Genomic DNA, 22,389 nt, shown 5'->3' on the forward strand with positions numbered 1-22,389 from the left:
TAGTGTGTATTTTTTATTTTTTTGGAAGGGGGGGGGACCACCGCAGAGGCCCACAGTTTTGCAACCTCTGAACCTTCTCTACGGTATACTGCCTACTTCAGATGGACTAGCAGGGCTTTGCTTGATTTCAAGTCTCAAACATCATTCCAGATCTACAGTACCAGGAGGTCTCCACAGTCTGTTCACTGCTTATCTATGTTGGCTTTCATTCTGACAATCCATTTAGGTTGGTATTGCTATAGGCACTACCCAGACTTTGACAACACATACCTGTGGTGTAGCTTGTATAAAGCTAACATTCCCCCTCATTTTGTTTTGTAAATCCGACCGCAGCACGTGCGGAAACACACACTGACTCAGACCCACCCACTGACAATGATAATTGGCCTTGGGAAGGCTCATGTGGCATCATTTAATCATCTATATTTACACCGCCGCAATTCAACCGACGGTCTGCAGAACAGGCCCGGAGTTTTGGCCTTGGCTCGGTGCTGGGCGGAGTTCTTTTGAAGTGCTTGCTGAATCAGGCTGGCCAACCCTGCTGAAGAAAACTACTATTATTTTTGGGCTCCGTCTGAGTGGAGGTGTCATGATTTGTTTTGTGAACAGTTGATTTGAGGTGCTGCCTGAAGAATTATTGGGGCGAGCCGTTTGAAGGCTATCTGACAGATCATGCTTGTTGCTGGAACGGCTGGAGCATTGGAGCGGCCGGCCATCCCTGGCTCATGCCACGGCCCTTGGCCCACACCTGGGGATAGGGGAGGGACGTCTGCACTACTCTCCTCACTACTCACGCTGCAGTGGACCCATCACTGAGCCAGGTGGAACGCCAAACCAAAAGAAAGAAAAATGGAGTCTCAGTTTCACCACATGCTATGGGGCTACAGTACGAACACTAAAAGGGAACTGAGGGGGGGAAAAACAAACTACTCAACTTGTTTGTTGAAACTAATTGAGGAAACAGTCTCAGGCCTTGGTAAAAAAAAGTTTCCCAGAAAGCCTTGGAGTGTAAGAAGTAGACTCTTCTTCCACTCCACAACAAAAACTAAACAACATTTAGGGCTTCATAATTACCTAATCACTCTTTTTGACAAAGGACGTTTAGTATGAGGAAGAAATGTGATCTTTTAACGTCTCTGAAACCCTCTTAGAGGCCCTGAAACTATTCTCCTCTGTATTCCGCCCGTGGAGAATTAAAAAAATGTGTGGGGACGCCCGGTAGCTTGGCAATTAATGTCAAGTGTATCTCGCCACCAGTTCCTTCATCTGCTGGTAATATCATAAATTCACTTATCACTAGATGAATGTCAAAATTAATTAGAGCTGTCATTTACTCTCTGAGACACAGTCCACCTTCATCACTGGCAGTTCCTCCTCTGAAAGCGGAGGATGGATCTGCTTACCCTTTAGGGTGATATCGTCTCACTGTTTATACCCAGATTCCATTCTGCCTGATGAACCTTCCAGGAATCCCACAGAGCCAGAGCCTATTTGCTGCTCTGTTGGAGAGGGAGAATTTAAATCAGCTGGATTTTAAAAAAGAGAACGGAATACGCTGTTATTTTAATGAGGAGGATAGGGGGAAAGAACAAAGCATTTAAATCACTGAAATGCAAATCAGCTTCTCACCACAACTGTAGCAGTGAGTCATTCAACAGAACTCTGGGTTAACTTTAGGACAAGTCTCTCAGAGGTGTTGAGTCACGGGTCCTAGAGGACTAGCTGCCCTGTATCAGGGCTGTCTGTACTCTATGACCTAGTGAATGGCTATCAATATGTATGACAAACTAGCAAAACTCTCAACTCATCATTTAGACGGACAGTGTGTGTGTGTGTACAATGCAGACTGGCTCATCTATTTCAATGCAACCTGTTATATCCTTACTATTTCTACAACCACAAACAATTCTACTTACTTCCACCATAACAAAACCCTTCTCCTCCATAAATTACTGTTACGACGACAGCACTAGAAATCAAATCCTCCTTCTCAGCGCTCCTACAGTTAGCACCTCTGACCTGGGGTCCATTGTCAGCGTGACGGCAGCTAAATGAACTCCACATCAAACCTCATAATCACCATACACTGAGACTACCCCCTGGCCGGCCATATTCAAACTGAAAGCCAGGGGACAGCAGGCGGTAGGCAAATGTAGTCTCTAGTGCAGTAACTCAGCACTGAGGAGGCGTGGTGAGACCGTTAATCTGTGCCCCCCGAGAGGGTCCGTGCCGGGCCGTGAAGCTGGCGGTGCCAAGCCTCAGCGTGGCGAAGCGCAACCCCACCACATGCTTAAGTTAACCACCGAGCTGTCAGACGAAGGAAAGAGATGTGTGAGTGAGATGAGAATCGAAAAATGTGTGAGTGTGTGTCTGTGTGTGCGCATGTGTCTTCGAGTTTATGCATGTTCTGCGGTCTGTGTGTTTGTGCGTGCTCGTACACCCGTGAGCGAGCTGGGATTTGGAGAGCTCAGCACGCCATTGGCTGCCACATTCCTGGGGCCCATAGGGATGTCTCTCCAGGTCTCTAAGGAGGAGAAATAACCTTGGATAGACCTGATTCCTGTCACCGCCACAACCTCCAACCAGCCCCAGAGCCCCCATTCACCAACACTGAATATCAATACCACCCCCCTCCCTGTTGATTCAACCCTGGTGCTGAGCTGACAGGTAGCAGCCTAACCTTCAAACCTTTATGTGCTAAACCTAATCCAGGACTAATCTGTGTCTGGGAAAACGCCCCCCAAAAATCTAACCCTGGTAAAGGCATAAAAAGGCGTATGTTTGAAGTGGCTGATTCAATCACCTGATATGGTGGTTAACAAACCTTTCACAATTTGCGGCACAACACACACGGCTGCTGTTTACTCTGTCGGCAGCACACATAAAGTGTGTCCAAAGTCAGCTCAGTAGGTTGGTTAAGGAGCTGGACAGCATCACCACAGAGGGATAATCGCTGTGAGACAGACTCGAGAGACACGAGAGAGAGAGAGACAGACAGAGAGACAAACAGGGGGGGGGGGCCTTGCTGGAAGGCGTAATGAGTGGCTGGGGACTGGGGTCAATCAAATTGAGCTCCATAAAGTGTCAGTGGAACAGCATAGTTGAATTTGTGGCCTGGTGCTCAGACTGGCAGTTTGGAAATTTGACCATTGTTTTACCAGGGAGTCATGGCATTGGAAAAGCTGTGTAGAACAAGGAGGAGGGAGGGAGGGATAGAGGGGATGGAGGTATGGTAGGAAGGCCTCGGGCCAGGTTTCTGGACCCAGATTAAGCCGACTCCCGTACTAAAAAGCTTAGTCTTAGTCTTGAGTCTGGGGAAAAACTTCTCTAGAGCCTAGTGTATGTACAGAGCATTAAGAGTTTTGCAAAAGGTGGTTTAGAAAGAAGTGATGAAATGGGAGAGAAGGAGAGAAACTGAGGGGGCAGACTTCGTTCTCCTGAGAGGCTGGTGGGAGAGCAGCCAGTCTGGTGTTTTAGACATGGAGATTGAGATGGGTCCCAACGGGCTGACTGCCATTCATATTGGCATCAAAGTCATTATGAGAGAAGGGATTTTTAAATAAAATCATGTCAAGGCAGCAAATGAGAGTTAAACCACAAGGATTTCTCTGCAAATTGAAATGTGACGTGTAATTAACTTTATAATGCGTTTACAAATGAGGTCTCCCCCTCTACGTGTGTGCGCACGTGTGTTTATCCATTTGTGTGTGTGTGTGTGTGTGTGTGTGTGTGTGTGTGTGTGTGTGTGTGTTTTATAAATCTCAATGTCACTTTTTGTAATTATGCCAGGGGAGATTGTAAATTAATGGTAATAAAGTCTAAATACTATCACTGTAAATTAATGCACACTGCTTATGCAAACCCTGACCTTGATTCTTAATTATCACAGAGCTGGTACACAGTACACATGCAAACGTTATTAGTAGATTAATAAAAGGATTAAAGTAGAGAAGGGGAGAGAGAGCGAGAGAGACAGAGAGAGACAAGGAGAGAGAGAAAGAGAGACAAGGGGGAGAGAGAGAGAGACAGGGGGAGAGAGAGAGAGACAGGGGGGAGAGAGAGAGAGACAGGGGGAGAGAGAGAGAGACAGGGGGGAGAGAGAGAGAGAGACAGGGGGGAGAGAGAGAGAGACAGGGGGAGAGAGAGAGAGACAGGGGGAGAGAGAGAGACAGGGGGAGAGAGAGACAGGGGGAGAGAGAGACAAGGGGGAGAGAGAGACAGGGGAGAGAGAGACAGGGGGAGAGAGAGACAGGGGGGAGAGAGAGACAGGGGGAGAGAGAGAGACAGGGGAGGGAGAGAGAGAGACAGGGGAGGGAGAGAGAGAGACAGGGGAGGGAGAGAGAGAGAGACAGGGGAGGGAGAGAGAGAGACAGGGAGGGCGAGAGAGAGACAGGGAGGGCGAGAGAGAGACAGGGGAGGGAGAGAGAGAGACAGGGGAGGGAGAGAGAGAGACAGGGGAGGGAGAGAGAGAGACAGGGGGAGAGAGAGAGACAGGGGAGAGAGAGAGAGACAGGGGAGAGAGAGAGAGACAGGGGAGGGAGAGAGAGAGACAGGGGAGGGAGAGAGAGAGACAGGGGAGAGAGAGACAGGGGGAGAGAGAGAGACAGGGGGAGAGAGAGAGACAGGGGGAGAGAGACAGGGGAGAGAGAGAGAGACAGGGGAGGGAGAGAGAGAGACAGGGAGGGAGAGAGAGACAGGGAGGGAGAGAGAGAGAGAGAGAGAGACAGGGGGAGAGAGAGAGAGAGACAGGGGGAGAGAGAGAGAGAGACAGGGGGAGGAGAGAGAGAGACAGGGGGAGAGAGAGAGACAGGGGGAGAGAGAGAGACAGGGGAGAGAGAGAGAGACAGGGGGAGAGAGAGAGACAGGGGGAGAGAGAGAGACAGGGGGAGAGAGAGAGAGACAGGGGGAGAGAGAGAGAGACAGGGGGAGAGAGAGAGAGACAGGGGGAGAGAGAGAGAGACGGGGCAGGGAGAGAGAGAGATGGGGGAGAGAGAGACAGGGGGAGAGAGAGAGACGGGGGAGAGAGAGAGATGGGGGAGAGAGAGAGACAGGGGGGAGAGAGAGAGACAGGGGGAGAGAGAGAGAGACAGGGGGAGAGAGAGAGACAGGGGGAGAGAGAGACAGGGGGAGAGAGAGAGACAGGGGGAGAGAGAGAGACAGGGGAAGAGAGAGAGACAGGGGGAGAGAGAGAGACAAGGAGAGAGAGAGGGGGCAGGGAGAGAGAGAGACAGGGGGAGAGAGAGAGACAGGGGAGAGAGAGAGGGGGGCAGAGAGAGAGAAGGGGGGGAGAGAGAGAGAGACACAGGGGGGAGAGAGAGAGACAGGGGGAGAGAGAGAGACAGGGGGGAGAGAGAGAGACAGGGGAGAGAGAGAGAGACAGGGGGAGAGAGAGAGACAGGTGGGAGAGAGAGAGACAGGGGAAGAGAGAGAGACAGGGGGAGAGAGAGAGACAGGGGGAGAGAGAGAGACAAGGAGAGAGAGGGGGGCAGGGAGAGAGAGAGACAGGGGGAGAGAGACAAGGAGAGAGAGAGGGGGCAGGGAGAGAGAGAGACAGGGGGAGAGAGAGAGAGAGAGAGAGGGGGCAGAGAGAGAGAGACAGGGGGAGAGAGAGAGACAGGGGGAGAGAGAGAGACAGGGGGAGAGAGAGAGACAGGGAGAGAGAGAGAGGGGGGGCAGAGAGAGAGAGAAGGGGGAGAGAGAGGGGGGCAGAGAGAGAGAGAAGGGGGAGAGAGAGAGAGGGGGGAGAGAGAGAGACGGGGGGTAGAGAGAGAGACGGGGGAGAGAGAGAGACGGGGGAGAGAGAGAGACAGGGGGAGAGAGAGAGAGACAGGGGGAGAGAGAGAGAGAGAGACAGGGGGAGAGAGAGAGACAGGGGGAGAGAGAGAGAGAGGGGGGAGAGAGAGAGAGACAGGGGGAGAGAGAGAGAGAGACGGGGGAGAGAGAGAGAGACGGGGGAGAGAGAGAGACGGGGGAGAGAGTGAGAGACGGGGGAGAGAGTGAGAGACGGGGGGGAGAGAGTGAGAGAGACGGGGGAGAGAGTGAGAGACGGGGGAGAGAGAGAGAGAGACGGGGGAGAGAGAGAGAGAGACGGGGGAGAGAGAGACGGGGGGAGAGAGAGACGGGGGAGAGAGAGAGACGGGGGGAGAGAGACGGGGGAGAGAGAGAGAGACAGGGGGAGAGAGAGAGAGACAGGGGGAGAGAGAGAGAGAGACAGGGGGAGAGAGAGACAGGGGGAGAGAGAGAGAGAGACAGGGGGAGAGAGAGACAGGGGGAGAGAGAGAGAGACGGGGGAGAGAGAGAGACAGGGGGAGAGAGAGAGACAGGGGGAGAGAGAGAGACAGGGGGAGAGAGAGAGCCAGGGGGGAGAGAGAGAGCCAGGGGGAGAGAGAGAGAGCCAGGGGGAGAGAGAGAGAGCCAGGGGGAGAGAGAGAGAGCCATGGGGGAGAGAGAGAGAGAGCCATGGGGGAGAGAGAGAGCCATGGGGGAGAGAGAGAGAGAGCCATGGGGGGAGAGAGAGAGAGCCATGGGGGAGAGAGAGAGCCATGGGGAGAGAGAGAGCCATGGGGAGAGAGAGAGAGAGCCATGGGGGGAGAGAGAGAGCCATGGGGGAGAGAGAGCCATGGGGGAGAGAGAGAGCCATGGGGGAGAGAGAGAGAGCCATGGGGGAGAGAGAGCCATGGGGGAGAGAGAGAGACAGGGGGAGAGAGAGAGAGACAGGGAGAGAGAGAGACAGGGGGAGAGAGAGAGACAGGGGAGAGAGAGAGAGACAGAGAGAGAGAGACAGGGGGAGAGAGAGACAGGGGGAGAGAGAGAGACAGGGGGAGAGAGAGAGACAGGGGAGAGAGAGAGACAGGGGAGAGAGAGAGAGACAGGGGGAGAGAGAGAGACAGGGGAGAGAGAGAGACAGGGGGAGAGAGAGAGAGACAGGGGGAGAGAGAGAGAGAGACAGGGGGAGAGAGAGAGAGACAGGGGGAGAGAGAGAGAGACAGGGGGAGAGAGAGAGAGACAGGGGGAGAGAGAGAGACAGGGGGAGAAAGAGAGAGAGACAGGGGGAGAGAGAGAGAGAGACAGGGGGAGAGAGAGAGGCGGGGGAGAGAGAGACAGGGGGAGAGAGAGACACGGGAGAGAGAGAGAGAGACATGGGGAGAGAGAGAGAGAGACGGGGGAGAGAGAGAGAGACGGGGGAGAGAGAGAGAGAGAGAGGGGGGGAGAGAGAGAGAGACGGGGGGAGAGAGAGAGACAGGGGTGAGAGAGAGAGAGACAGGGGGAGAGAGAGAGAGAGCCGGGGGGAGAGAGAGAGAGAGCAATGGGGGGAGAGAGAGAGATGGAGAGCAATGGGGAGAGAGAGAGACATGGGGGGAGAGAGAGAGCCATGGGGGAGAGAGAGAGCCATGGGGGGAGAGATGGAGCCATGGGGGGAGAGAGAGCCATGGGGGGAGAGAAAAGCCATGGGGGGAGAGAAAGCCATGGGGGAGAGAGAAAGCCATGGGGGAGAGAGAAAGCCATGGGGGGAGAGAGAAAGCCATGGGGGGAGAGAGAAAGCCATGGGGGAGAGAGGGGGAGAGAGAGAGACGGGGGGGAGAGAGAGAGACAGGGGGGAGAGAGAGAGACAGGGGGGAGAGAGAGAGCGAGAGAGACGGGGGAGAGATAGAGAGAGACATGAGAGAGAGAGAGAGAGAGAGAGAGAGACATGGGAGAGAGAGACATGGGAGAGAGTGACACGGGAGAGAGAGAGAGACATGGGAGAGAGAGAGAGAGAGAGAGAGAGACATGGGAGAGAGAGAGAGAGACATGGGAGAGAGACATGGGAGAGAGAGACATGGGAGAGAGAGAGAGAGACATGGGAGAGAGAGACATGGGAGAGAGAGAGAGACATGGGAGAGAGACAGAGAGACAGGGGGAGAGAGAGAGAGAGAGAGAGAGAGACAGGGAGAGAGAGAGAGAGAGAGAGAGAGAGAGAGAGAGAGAGAGAGAGAGAGAGACATGGGAGAGAGACAGAGACAGACAGACGGACAGGGGGGGAGAGACAGGGGGAGAGACAGGGGGAGAGAGAGAGAGAGAGAACTTTTGGGGAAATAAAGCAGGGCATATCTAAAGCAATCAATGATTAATTGACTTAAACTAAAATAACGTTAGATTTCCGGCAAAAGACTAAAAGCCTTTTCCAATATTTTTGAAAGTAAGAAAAAAGGAGTTGTATTGGAGAGAATGGAAATAGAATGAGTCGATAGAGAGACCAGAGAACTCTGTGTTTCTGTCGCCCGCTGAAGCGAAGATGTTTTAATCAAGTGGACTGGGTTGTCAAACGGCAGTCAAGCATCAACCAGAGGAAGAGGCGAAGCGAGAGGGTTTACACAGCCCAAAATCTGCCCACGCTAAGCAGATCATTCATTATTAAGCAAGTGAAGAGTTTTTGTATGGGGGGCAAGTATAGTGTCGAATTTAGTCAAGATAAAAATTATTTTCTATTTTGATACGTGAGGCTTATTTGATCTAATTGAAGTTTAGAAATTTGAGACGGTCTATGCATATTCATGAGGCTAGGCATAGCATCTCATTCTCCATTGAATACAGGCGGTTGGATGTCAACACCCATTCATTGAATATTTTTTACATGTATTATTCAAATAACGCAATGTATCCACCAACCCAAAAGAGAAGAATAGATGGGAGCTTGGCAGCCCGCTGTTCTGCTCTGTGGACAATGAATCCCATTGTTAGGGCTGAGACTCAAGCATCTCGTCATTATATCCAGTCTCTCTGGTTGGACACAAAGTGATATAATTATGCTCTATCTGTGTAAACGGCCTCACACCACTTTGGTCTCCCGAGAAGAGCGGATCTCCCACCCGGTCTCTCTCCCCCCTCCCCTGATCTGACATGTGTTTGTGCCCTGATGCGGTTTTCACAGCCCCTATCACCCATCTGTCTGTTCCTCTCGGTGTTCCATGTCCAATCTAACAGCCCTGACAGAGAGAACCCTCCTCCCCACTGCAACCAGAGAACAGGGATGTACTGGACCATGTCTGTGTGTGCCAAAACATGTCTTCTCACATACGTTTTTCAGGGCGGACAGTTTTCATCTGCTAACAGCAACAAGACTTGCTTCAGGGCTGGTAAACTAATCAGCTACAACAGATTAATATAATGACAATTCAATAGCATTTACTTGCATTTCCTTTCCTTTCTGATCACCTTATCTCACCCACAGTGTCAACAGCAAGGTTTCCATCCAAGTGGTGACAAGGTTTAAGTGAATATTCCAATATCCAAATATTGAAAATATTTGAATGTTTCCACCAACGGACTTGTTGCGGATACAAATCTGTGCGTGATGACGTAGTGCACACAACAAGTACGTTCAGCTCAAGAAATGTCAAGTTCAATGTGCTTCCATCGCATTTTCAACTCTACTGATAGTTTGGTCACAAAAACTGTTGCGTAAAATAGCAAATGTGCCTCCTCTGGTTTTGGCACCTGCGCTCTATAGCCAAAAGCTCGCTGATACACTACAGGCAGGCTGTTTCACTACGGGCAGACTGTTTCACTACGGGCAGACCGTTTCACTACGGGCAGACCGTTTCACTACGGGCAGTCCGTTTCACTACGGGCAGACTGTTTCACTACGGGCAGACTGTTTCACTACGGGCAGGCTGTTTCACTACGGGCAGACTGTTTCACTACGGGCAGACTGTTTCACTACGGGCAGACTGTTTCACTACGGGCAGGCTGTTTCACTACGGGCAGACTGTTTCACTACGGGCAGACTGTTTCACTACGGGCAGACCGTTTCACTACGGGCAGTCCGTTTCACTACGGGCAGACTGTTTCACTACGGGCAGACTGTTTCACTACGGGCAGGCTGTTTCACTACGGGCAGGCTGTTTCACTACGGGCAGACTGTTTCACTACGGGCAGACTGTTTCACTACGGGCAGTCCGTTTCACTACGGGCAGACTGTTTCACTACGGGCAGACTGTTTCACTACGGGCAGGCTGTTTCACTACGGGCAGACTGTTTCACTACTGATTTCACTACTGGTAGACTATTTCACGACGGGGAGACAATTTTCTGACAGGTAGACTATTTCACTACAAGTAGACTATTCAAATCAAATCAAATTAATCTATATAGCCCTTCGTACATCAGCTGATATCTCAAAGTGCTGTACAGAAAAACAGCATAAAACCCCAAACAGCAAGCAATGCAGGTGTAGAAGCACGGTGGTTAGGAAAAACTCCCTAGAAAGGCCAAATATTACACTATTATACTACTGATTTCACTACGGGTAGACTGTTTCACTACTCATAGACTGTTTCACTACTGGTAGACTGTTTCACTACTGGTAGACTACTGGTAGACTGTTTTACTACAGCTAGACTGTTTTACTACAGGTAGACTGTTGTACTACAGGTAGACTGTTGTACTACAGGTAGACTGTTTCACTACTGATTTCACTACTGGTAGACTGTTTCACAACAGGTAGACTACTGGTAGACTGTTTTACTACAGCTAGACTGTTTTACTACTGGTAGACTGTTTTACTACTGGTAGACTGTTTTACTACTGGTAGACTGTTTTACTACTGGTAGACTGTTTCACTACTGATTTCACGACAGGTAGACTGTTTCACGACAGGTAGACTGTTTCACTACAGGTAGACTACTGGTAGACTGTTTTACTACAGCTAGACTGTTTCACTACTGATTTCACTACTGGTAGGCTGTTTCACTACGGGCAGACTGTTTCACTACGGGCAGACTGTTTCACTACGGGCAGACTGTTTCACTACGGGCAGACTGTTTCACTACTGATTTCACTACTGGTACACTATTTCACTACAGGTAGAATATTTCACAACTGATTTCACTACTGGTAGACTATTTCACGAAGGGGAGACTATTTTCTGACAGGTAGACTATTTCACTACAAGTAGACTATTATACTACTGATTTCACTACGGGTAGACTGTTTCACTACGGGTAGACTACTGGGCAGACTGTTTCACTACGGGCAGACTGTTTCACTACGGGCAGACTGTTTCACTACGGGCAGACTGTTTCACTACGGGCAGACTGTTTCACTACTGATTTCACTACTGGTACACTATTTCACTACAGGTAGAATATTTCACAACTGATTTCACTACTGGTAGACTATTTCACGAAGGGGAGACTATTTTCTGACAGGTAGACTATTTCACTACAAGTAGACTATTATACTACTGATTTCACTACGGGTAGACTGTTTCACTACGGGTAGACTACTGGGCAGACTGTTTCACTACGGGCAGACTGTTTCACTACGGGCAGACTGTTTCACTACGGGCAGACTGTTTCACTACGGGCAGACTGTTTCACTACGGGCAGACTGTTTCACTACTGATTTCACTACTGGTAGACTATTTCACGAAGGGGAGACTATTTTCTGACAGGTAGACTATTTCACTACAAGTAGACTATTATACTACTGATTTCACTACGGGTACACTATTTCACTACGGGTAGACTACTGGTAGACTGTTTTACTACAGCTAGACTGTTTTACTACTGGTAGACTGTTTTACTACTGGTAGACTGTTTTACTACTGGTAGACTGTTTTACTACTGCTAGACTGTTTCACTACAGGTAGACTGTTTCACTACAGGTAGACTATTTCACTACAGGTAGACTTTCACGACAGGTAGACTTTCACGACAGGTAGACTGTTTCACTACTGGGCAGACTATTTCACTACTGATTTCACTACTGGTAGACTATTTCACGACGGGTAGACTATTTCACGACGGGTAGACTATTTCACGACGGGTAGACTATTTCACGACGGGTAGACTATTTCAATACAAGTAGACTACTATACTACTGATTTCACAACGGGTAGACCGTTTCACTACGGGTAGACTGTTTCACTACGGGTAGAATATTTCACTGCTGATTTCACTACTGATAGACTATTTCACTACTGGAAGACTATTTCACTACTGGTAGACTATTTCACTACTGGTAGACTTTCACTACTGGTAGACTATTTCACTACAGGTAGACTATTTCACTGCTGATTTCACTACAGGTAGACTATTTCACTACTGATTTTACTACGGGTAGACTATTTCACTACGGGTAGACTATTTCACTAGGGGTAGACTATTTCACGACGGGTAGTCTATTTCACGACGGGTAGACTATTTCACTACTGATTTTACTACGGGTAGACTATTTCACTACGGGTAGACTATTTCACGACGGGTAGACTATTTCACGACGGGTAGACTATTTCACGACGGGTAGACTATTTCACTACGGGTAGACTATTATACTACTGATTTCACTACGGGTAGACCGTTTCACTACGGGTAGACTACTAAACGGGTAGACTACTAAATGGGTAGACTACTAAACGGGTAGACAGTTTCACTACAGGTAGACTATTTCACTACGGGTAGACTATTTCACTACTGGTAGACTATTTCACTACTGGTAGACTATTTCACTGCTGATTTCACTACTGGTAGACTATTTTACTACGGGTAGACTATTCCACTACATGTAGACTATTTCACTACTGGTAGACATTTACTACAGGTAGAATATTTCACTACTGATTTCACTACTGGTAGACTATTTCACTACAGGTAGAATATTTCACTACTGATTTCACTACTGGTAGACTATTTCACTACTGGAAGACTATTTCACTACAGGTAGACTATTTCCCTACGGGTAGACTTTCACTACGGGTAGACTATTTCACTACGGGTAGACTATTTCACTACGGGTAGACTATTTCACTACGGGTAGACTATTTTACTACGGGTAGACTATTTTACTACGGGTAGACTATTTTACTACGGGTAGACTATTTTACTACGGGTAGACTATTTCACTACAAGTAGACTATTATACTACTGATTTCACTACGGGTAGACCGTTTTCACTACGGGTAGACCGTTTTACTACTGGTAGACCGTTTTACTACTGGTAGACCGTTTTACTACTGGTAGACCGTTTCACTACGGGTAGAATATTTCACTACGGGTAGAATATTTCACTACGGGTAGAATATTTCACTACGGGTAGAATATTTCACTACGGGTAGACTACTAAACGGGTAGACTACTAAACGGGTAGACTACTAAACGGGTAGACTACTAAACGGGTAGACTACTAAACGGGTAGACTACTAAACGGGTAGACTACTAAACGGGTAGACTATTTCACTACGGGTAGACTTTCACAACGGGTAGACTATTTCACTACGGGTAGACTATTTCACAACGGGTAGACTATTTCACAACGGGTAGACTATTTCACTACGGGTAGACTATTTCACTACAAGTAGACTATTATACTACTGATTTCACTACTAAACTATTTCACTATGGGTAGACTGTTTCACTACGGGTAGACTGTTTCACTAGTGATTTCACTACTGGTAGACTATTTCACTACGGGTAGACTATTTCAATACAAGTAGACTATTATACTACTGATTTCACTACTAAACTATTTCACTACGGGTAGACTGTTTCACTACGGGTAGACTGATTTCACTACTGGTAGCCTATTTCACTACTGGTAGACTATTTCACTACGGGTAGACTATTTCACTAATAATTTTTTTCACTACAGATTGACTATTTTCCGACAGGTAGACTATTTCACTACAGGTAGACTAATATACTACTGATTTCACTACGGGTAGACTATTTCACCACGGGTAGACTATTTCACTACGGGTAGACTATTTCACTACTGATTTTACAACTGGTAGACTATTTCACTAAAGGTAGACTATTTTACTACTAAACTATTTTACTACTAAACTATTTCACGACAGGGAGACCATTTCACTACAGGTAGACTATTTCAGTACTGATTTTACTACAGGTAGACTATTTTACTACAGGTAGGCTGTTTCACTACTGATTTTACTACGGGTAGACTATTTCACTACGGGTAGACTTTCACAACGGGTAGACTATTTCACTACGGGTAGACTATTTCACTACGGGTAGACTATTTCACTACGGGTAGACTATTTCACTACGGGTAGACTATTTCACTACGGGTAGACTATTTCACTACGGGTAGACCATTTCACTACGGGTAGACTATTTCAATACAAGTAGACTATTATACTACTGATTTCACTACTAAACTATTTCACTACGGGTAGACTGTTTCACTACGGGTAGACTGTTTCACTAGTGATTTCACTACTGGTAGACTATTTCACTACGGGTAGACTATTTCAATACAAGTAGACTATTATACTACTGATTTCACTACGGGTACACTATTTCACTACGGGTAGACTATTTCACTACGGGTAGACTATTTCAATACAAGTAGACTATTATACTACTGATTTCACTACTAAACTATTTCACTACGGGTAGACTGTTTCACTACGGGTAGACTGATTTCACTACGGGTAGACTGATTTCACTACTGGTAGACTATTTCACTACTGGTAGACTATTTCACTACTGGTAGACTATTTCACTACAGGTAGAATATTTCACTGCTGATTTCACTACTTGTAGACTATTTCACTACTGGTCGACGATTTCACTACCTATTTTACTACGGGTAGACTATTTCACGACGGGTAGACTATTTCACGACGGGTAGACTATTTCACGACGGGTAGACTATTTCACTACAAGTAGACTATTATACTACTGATTTCACTACTGGTAGACTATTTCACCACAGGTAGAATATTTCACTACTGATTTCACTACTGGTAGACTATTTCACTACTGATTTTACTACGGGTAGACTATTTCACGACGGGTAGACTATTTCACGACGGGTAGAATATTTCAATACAAGTAGACTATTATACTACTGATTTCACTACGGGTAGACCGTTTCACTACGGGTAGACCGTTTCACTACGGGTAGAATATTTCACTACGGGTAGAATATTTCACTACAGGTAGACTGTTTCCCTACGGGTAGACTACTAAACGGGTAGACTGTTTCACTACGGGTAGACTGTTTCACTACGGGTAGACTGTTTCACTACGGGTAGACTGTTTCACTACGGGTAGACTGTTTCACTACGGGTAGACTGTTTCACTACGGGTAGACTGTTTCACTACTGATTTCACTACTGGTAGACTATTTCACTACGGGTAGACTGTTTCACTACTGATTTCACTACTGGTAGACTATTTCACTACGGGTAGACTGTTTCACAACTAAACTATTGCACTACAGGTAGACTATTTTACGACAGGTAGACTATTTTACGACAGGTAGACTATTTTACTACGGGTAGACTATTTTACTACGGGTAGACTATTTCAATACAAGTAGACTATTATACTACTGATTTCACTACGGGTAGACTATTTCACGACGGGTAGACTATTTCACGATGGGTAGACTATTTTACTACTAAACTATTTCACTACAGGTAGACTATTTCATGACGGGGTGACTATTTCACTACAAGTAGACTATTATACTACTGATTTCACTACGGGTAGACCGTTTTACTACTGGTAGACCGTTTTACTACTGGTAGACCGTTTTACTACTGGTAGACCGTTTTACTACTGGTAGACCGTTTTACTACTGGTAGACTACTAAACGGGTAGACCAGTAGTAAAACAGTCTACCCGTAGTGAAACAGTCTACCCGTAGTGAAACAGTCTACCCGTTTAGTAGTCTACCCGTTTAGTAGTCTACCCGTTTAGTAGTCTACCCGTTTAGTAGTCTACCCGTTTAGTAGTCTACCTGTAGAGAAATATTCTACCAGTAGTAAAACAGTCTACCAGTAGTAAAACAGTCTACCAGTAGTAAAACAGTCTACCAGCAGTGAGACTGTTTTACTACTGGTAGAATATTTCACTACTGGTAGAATATTTTACTACAGGTAGAATATTTCACTACTGATTTCACTACTGGTAGACTATTTCACTACAGGTAGAATATTTCACTACAGGTAGAATATTTCACTACTGATTTCACTACTGGTAGACTATTTCACTACAGGTAGAATATTTCACTACAGGTAGAATATTTCACTACTGATTTCACTACTGGTAGACTATTTCACTACTGGTAGAATATTTCACTACTGGTTTCAAAACTGGTAGACTATTTCACTACTGGTAGAATATTTCACTACTGGTAGACTATTTCACTAATGGTAGACTATTTCACTACTGGTAGACTATTTCACTACAGGTAGACTATTTTACTACTAAACTATTTTACTACTAAACTATTTCACGACAGGGAGACCATTTCACTACAGGTAGAATATTTCACTACTGATTTTAATACAAGTAGACTATTTCACTACAAGTAGACTATTATACTACTGATTTCACTACAGGTAGACTATTTTACTACAGGTAAACTATTTCACTACTGATTTTACTATAGGTAAACTATTTCACTACAGGTACACTATTTCACGACAGGTAGACTATTTCACGACAGGTAGACTATTTCACGACAGGTAGACTATTTCACGACAGGTAGACTATTTCACGACAGGTAGACTATTTCACTACTGATTTTACTATAGGTAGACTATTTCACGACAGGCAGACTATTTCACAACAGGTAGACTATTTCACGACAGGCAGACTATTTCACGACAGGCAGACTATTTCACGACAGGCAGACTATTTCACTACAGGCAGACTATTTCACGACAGGCAGACTATTTCACTACAGGTAGACTATTTCACTACTGATTTTACTACAGGTAGACTATTTTACTACAGGTCGACTATTTTATTTCTGATTTTACTACAGGTAGACTATTTCACTACTGATTTTACTACAGGTAGACTATTTTACTACAGGTCGACTATTTTATTTCTGATTTTACTACAGGTAGACTGTTTCACTACGGGTAGACTTTCACGACAGGTAGACTATTTTATTTCTGATTTTATTACAGGTAGACTATTTTATTTCTGATTTTACTACAGGTAGACTTTTAATTCTGATTTTACTACAGGTAGACTATTTTACTACAGGTAGACTATTTTATTACTGATTTTACTACAGGTAGACTATTTTATTACTGATTTTACTACAGGCAGACCATTTCACTACAGGTAGAGTATTTCACTACTGATTTTACTACAGGCAGACCATTTCACTACAGGTAGAGTATTTTACTACAGGCAGACTATTTCACTACAGGTAGAATATTTCACTACTGATTTTACTACAGGCAGACCATTTCACTACAGGTAGAGTATTTTACTACAGGCAGACCATTTCACTACAGGTAGACTATTTCACTACAGGTAGACTATTTTATTACTGATTTTACTACAGGCAGACTATTTCACTTCAGGCAGACTATTTTACTACAGGTAGACTATTTCACTACAGGTAGACTAATTCATTTCTGATTTTACTACAGGTAGACTATTTTACTACAGGTAGACTATTTTATTTCTGATTTTACTACAGGTAGACTATTTCACTACAGGTAGACTATTTCACTACAGGTAGACTATTTCACTACAGGTAGACTATTTTATTTCTGATTTTACTACAGGTAGACTATTTTACTACAGGTAGACTATTTCACTACAGGTAGACTATTTCACTACAGGTAGACTATTTTATTTCTGATTTTACTACAGGTAGACTATTTTACTACAGGTAGACTATTTTACTAGATTATTATGGATAAGAGTGGGATACTTTTCATTTGTCAAATGGCAGCCAAACATTGATCATCATGTCACCAGAATAATATTGACATTACTGGAAAGGAGCATCAAGCTCATCTCTGTGCACTTTCACCACCCTGTGAAGTTCATCATAACTTATTTCATCTGTAGCCTAATAAACTGCATGCTTTACTTAGTCATAGTGGGAGGACCACACCACCAAGTTAACTTTGATTTCATGGTTATTATATCAATATTTGCGCAAAAAAGGCCACCACCATTTCCCGCATAATTCATTTTACACAAAAACATCCCACCAGGTCGAGCGAACAAATTATCTGTCAGCATCTATAAAATTGTACCGTTTCCATCACAGCTGTCGAGACTTCTTTTTTTTTAAATATACGGTATGACTTTACTCGCACCGAATGAAGCCTGGGAACTCACCCGTGACCTTTCACAGCTATCGACTGATTGATATACACACCGAACTTCCACCATAACACTTTGGTGACCATTGTCAACCTGTCACAAAGTGACTGTCCCTTTGAGAATGTTCCCCCCTCAGGACATAGTGGTTCTCCTCAGACTTCTTATAAGACATGTTCCGGAACTTTGGAGACTAGTAAGTCTTTCTTAAACCCCCTGCTTTGGGCATGGAAGTGTCAATGTGTATTTCATACATGCATAATCTATGAGCAGAAATACTGTCTTACCTTAATTACCCTTGGAATCCCTAGTTTGAAAGAGACTGTTTTCTGGAAGCTGTGCGGCAGGTAGCCTAGTGGTTAAAAGAGCATCGGTCCGTAAGGTCGATGGTTCAAATCCCTGAGCCGACTAGATTAAAAATCTGTCGATGTACCTTCGAGCAAGACACTTAACCCTAATTGCTTCTGAAAGTAGTTCTGGATAAGAGCGTCTGCTAAATGACTAAAATGTACAAATGTAAATGTGTGGTGCCCTTTCCCCAACATTTTCCCCCACGTGGGGCAGCCCCAAAGCAATTTGATTTCTAGCCAACAAGCTTCAGCCCTTCACCATTTGAGTGACAGCTAGCAAGATGCACACACAGTAGCGTGACAAAGAGAGAGAGCAATGACGTGGTGCACATATGTGACATAGAACGTCATTTTCGGGTACCACTTTTGGCGAATGAGCGCTACTTGAAGAACTACTGGCTAAAGTATACAAAAGTACCAGAGGATCTATTTAAAGTGAGAGATAAACACTGAGTGAACAACTCTGAGCTACTTTAGAGCCGTGAGCTGCTTCAAAGATGTGTTCCGACGGGAGAAGAAGAAGATATGGAAAGACAGAAACACACAGCTCCATGACATAAAAGACTAAAATGGCCTCCACTGAGTTCCATTCGTCGTTAGAAGCAATGTGTGAAAAGTGTCTGGTTTATGTTGATAATCTTCTGGTCACTTCCTCTTTTTCAGATGCCTTCTATCACATACAATGAGCAGCATAAAGAGAAAAGCATAATTCATTTTTTCTGAGGAAGCAGTCAACACAAATGGTTCAGTTAAAGGTTGAATTGAAGGCTGGATTACATTGTACTATATGTGAAATTGAGGCCAATATGGATATGGAGGCACAGACAGAAAAGGGAGGCCTGTAGCAGGAGACTCATCAGATCACTTACCTAAACAGCACACTCTCATGGCGTGGAAGCCGTGATAGGGAGAATATGTGTGTGTGTGTGTGTGTGTGGTGAGGGGGGGGGGTTTAATGAGGGTCAAGGCCATACGGGGTGAGCAGCGAGCACTCCTGCTCCATTTCTTCTTAGACCACACACACAGGCAGGGCCAGAATGGAGGGAGAGATTTAGAGAGTAAAAAGATGGGTTAGAGAGAACCAAAGGTGCACTAGAATAAGCGAGCGAAGAGGTGGAGAGAGATAGAGAGAGGGGGGGGGGCAAGGTAGAGAGAGAGGAGGGGGGGCAAGGTAGAGCGAGAGGAGGGGGGCAAGGGAGAGAGAGAGGAGGGGGGGGGCAAGGGAGAGAGAGAGGAGGGGGGGCAAGGTAGAGCGAGAGGAGGGGGGCAAGGGAGAGAGAGAGGGGGGGGGGGCAGGGAGAGAGAGAGGAGGGGGGGGGCAAGGGAGAGAGAGAGGAGGGGGGGCAAGGGAGAGAGAGAGGAGGGGGGCAAGGGAGAGAGAGAGGAGGGGGGCAAGGGAGAGCGAGAGGAGGGGGCAAGGTAGAGAGAGAGGAGGCAGGGCGAACTAGAGAGAGAGGAAGGGGGGCGAGGCAGAGAGAGAAAAAGAGAAGAGAGGGTGTGAGGTAGAGAGAGCGAAAGAGAGAGGAGGGGGTGAGGTCGAGAGAGAGAAAGAGAGAGGAGGGGGTGAGGTCGAGAGAGAGAGAGGAGGGGGTGAGGTAGAGAGAGAGAAAGAAAGAGGAGGGGGTGAGGTAGAGAGAGAGCAAGAGAGAGGAGGGGGTGAGGTAGAGAGAGAGAAAGAGAGAGGAGGGGGTGAGGCAGAGAGAGAAAAAGAGAGAGGAGGGGGTGAGGCAGAGAGAGAAAAAGAGAGAGGAGGGGGTGAGGCAGAGAGAGAAAAAGAGAGAGGGGGGGGTGAGGCAGAGAGAGAGAAAGAGAGAGGAGGGGGTGAGGTAGAGAGAGAAAGAGAGAGGGGGGGTGAGGTAGAGAGAGAAAGAGGGTGAGGTAAAAAGAGATAAAGAGAGAGGGGAGCGAGGTAGAGAGAGAAAGAGGGCGAGGTAAAAAGAGAGAAAGAGAGAGGGGGCGAGGTAGAGAGAGAGAAAGAGAGGGGGCGAGGTAGAGAGAGAAATAGAGAGGAGGGGGCAAGGTAGAGAGAGAAATAGAGAGGTGGGGGGCAAGGTAGAGAGAGAGGAGGGGGGGCAAGGGAGAGAGAGAGGAGGGGGGGCAAGGGAGAGCGAGAGGAGGGGGGGCAAGGTAGAGAGAGAGGAGGCAGGGCGAGCTAGAGAGAGGAAGGGGGGCGAGGTAGAGGAAAAAGAGGGGCCAGGCAGAGAGAGGGGGTGAGGTAGAGAAAGAGAGAGGAGGGGTGAGGTAGAGAGAGAGAAAGAGAGAGGAGGGGGTGAGATAGAGAGAGAGAAAGAGAGAGGGGGCGAGGTAGAGAGAGAAAGAGAGAGGGGGCGAGGTAGAGAGAGAAATAGAGAGGAGGGGGGCAAGGTAGAGAGAGAAATAGAGAGGAGGGGGGCAAGGTAGAGAGAGAGGAGGCAGGGCGAGGTAGAGGAAAAAGAGGGGCAAGGCAGAGAGAAGAGAGAGAGAAAGAGAGGAGGGGGTGAGGTAGAGAGAGAACGAGAGAGGAGGGGGGCGAGGTAGAGGGAACAGAGGGGCGAGGCAGAGGGAACAGAGAGAGAAAGAGAGGAGGGGGTGAGGTAGAGAGAGAACGAGAGAGGAGGGGGGCGAGGTAGAGGGAACAGAGGGGCGAGGCAGAGGGAACAGAGAGAGAAAGAGAGAGAAATAGTTATTATCCTACCATTTGGATGAGGCTCTCCTGGATTCTGTTAAGTGTTGTTCTCAGTCGGCTGCTGATCAGACCCGGACCTGATGATTCATACTGCAGAACAGACACACATACACACACGGTTAACACACACGCACCATCCTGTCTACACTGCAATCTAACCACAAACTAATCATAGGGATAGAATCACAGGAGGGGGCCCACCAGGGGATCTACACTGCATTGGGTACTATGAGTACAGCATTGGGAGTCTCATTACTGGACACAGATTGTAGAATTTTTCACTGAAGCAACATTTAGGCAAGAGGTCTGAAAGAGAAAGAGTGAGAAAAAGAGAGAGAAAGAGATATGGTTCTTGTCAGTTTGGGAGATTTGTGGATTACTCCGCCATCTCACATTAAAATGACAGAGTAGGGGCCGGTAGCTAACCACATTACCATGACAGAGTAGGGGCCTGTAGCTAACCACATTACCATGACAGAGTAGGGGCCGGTAGCTAACCACATTACCATGACAGAGTAGGGGCCGGTAGCTAACCACATTACCATGACAGAGTAGGGGCCTGTAGCTAACCACATTACCATGACAGAGTAGGGGCCGGTAGCTAACCACATTACCATGACAGAGTAGGGGCCTGTAGCTAACCACATTACCATGACAGAGTAGGGGCCGGTAGCTAACCACATTACCATGACAGAGTAGGGGCCTGTAGCTAACCACATTACCATGACAGAGTAGGGGCCGGTAGCTAACCACATTACCATGACAGAGCAGTGGCCTGCTGCTACTCTCACCACATTATCATGACAGAGAAGGGGCCGGGAGCTAACCACATTACCATGACAGAGTAGGGCCCGGGAGCTAACCACATTACCATGACAGAGTAGGGGCCGGGAGCTAACCACATTACCATGACAGAGTAGGGGCCTGTAGCTAACCACATTACAATGACAGAGTAGGGGCCTGTAGCTAACCACATTACCATGACAGAGTAGGGGCCGGTAGCTAACCACATTACAATGACAGAGTAGGGGCCTGTAGCTAACCACATTAGAATGACAGAGTAGGGGCCTGTAGCTAACCACATTACCATGACAGAGTAGGGCCCGGGAGCTAACCACATTACCATGACAGAGTAGGGGCCGGGAGCTAACCACATTACCATGACAGAGTAGGGGCCTGTAGCTAACCACACTACACTGACAGAGTAGGGGCCTGTAGCTAACCACATTACAATGACAGAGTAGGGGTCGGTAGCTAACCACATTACAATGACAGAGTAGGGGCC

General features: G+C 47.0%; 1 protein-coding gene across 2 annotated transcripts in view; it reads right to left on the reverse strand.

Annotated features, from left to right (window-relative positions):
- The window catches only part of vps50 (VPS50 EARP/GARPII complex subunit), a 231,718-nt gene that overhangs the window by 55,565 nt on the left and 153,764 nt on the right, over nucleotides 1-22,389 (reverse strand). For both annotated transcript variants that reach the window (XM_064979831.1, XM_064979830.1), the window contains one exon: nucleotides 21,114-21,194. In XM_064979831.1, the coding sequence (XP_064835903.1) occupies nucleotides 21,114-21,194 (81 nt within the window). The remainder of the gene's footprint in view (nucleotides 1-21,113; nucleotides 21,195-22,389) is intronic.

The sequence above is a fragment of the Oncorhynchus masou genome, chromosome 12, assembly GCF_036934945.1.
Source record: "Oncorhynchus masou masou isolate Uvic2021 chromosome 12, UVic_Omas_1.1, whole genome shotgun sequence".
Classification (NCBI taxonomy): Eukaryota; Metazoa; Chordata; class Actinopteri; order Salmoniformes; family Salmonidae; genus Oncorhynchus; species Oncorhynchus masou.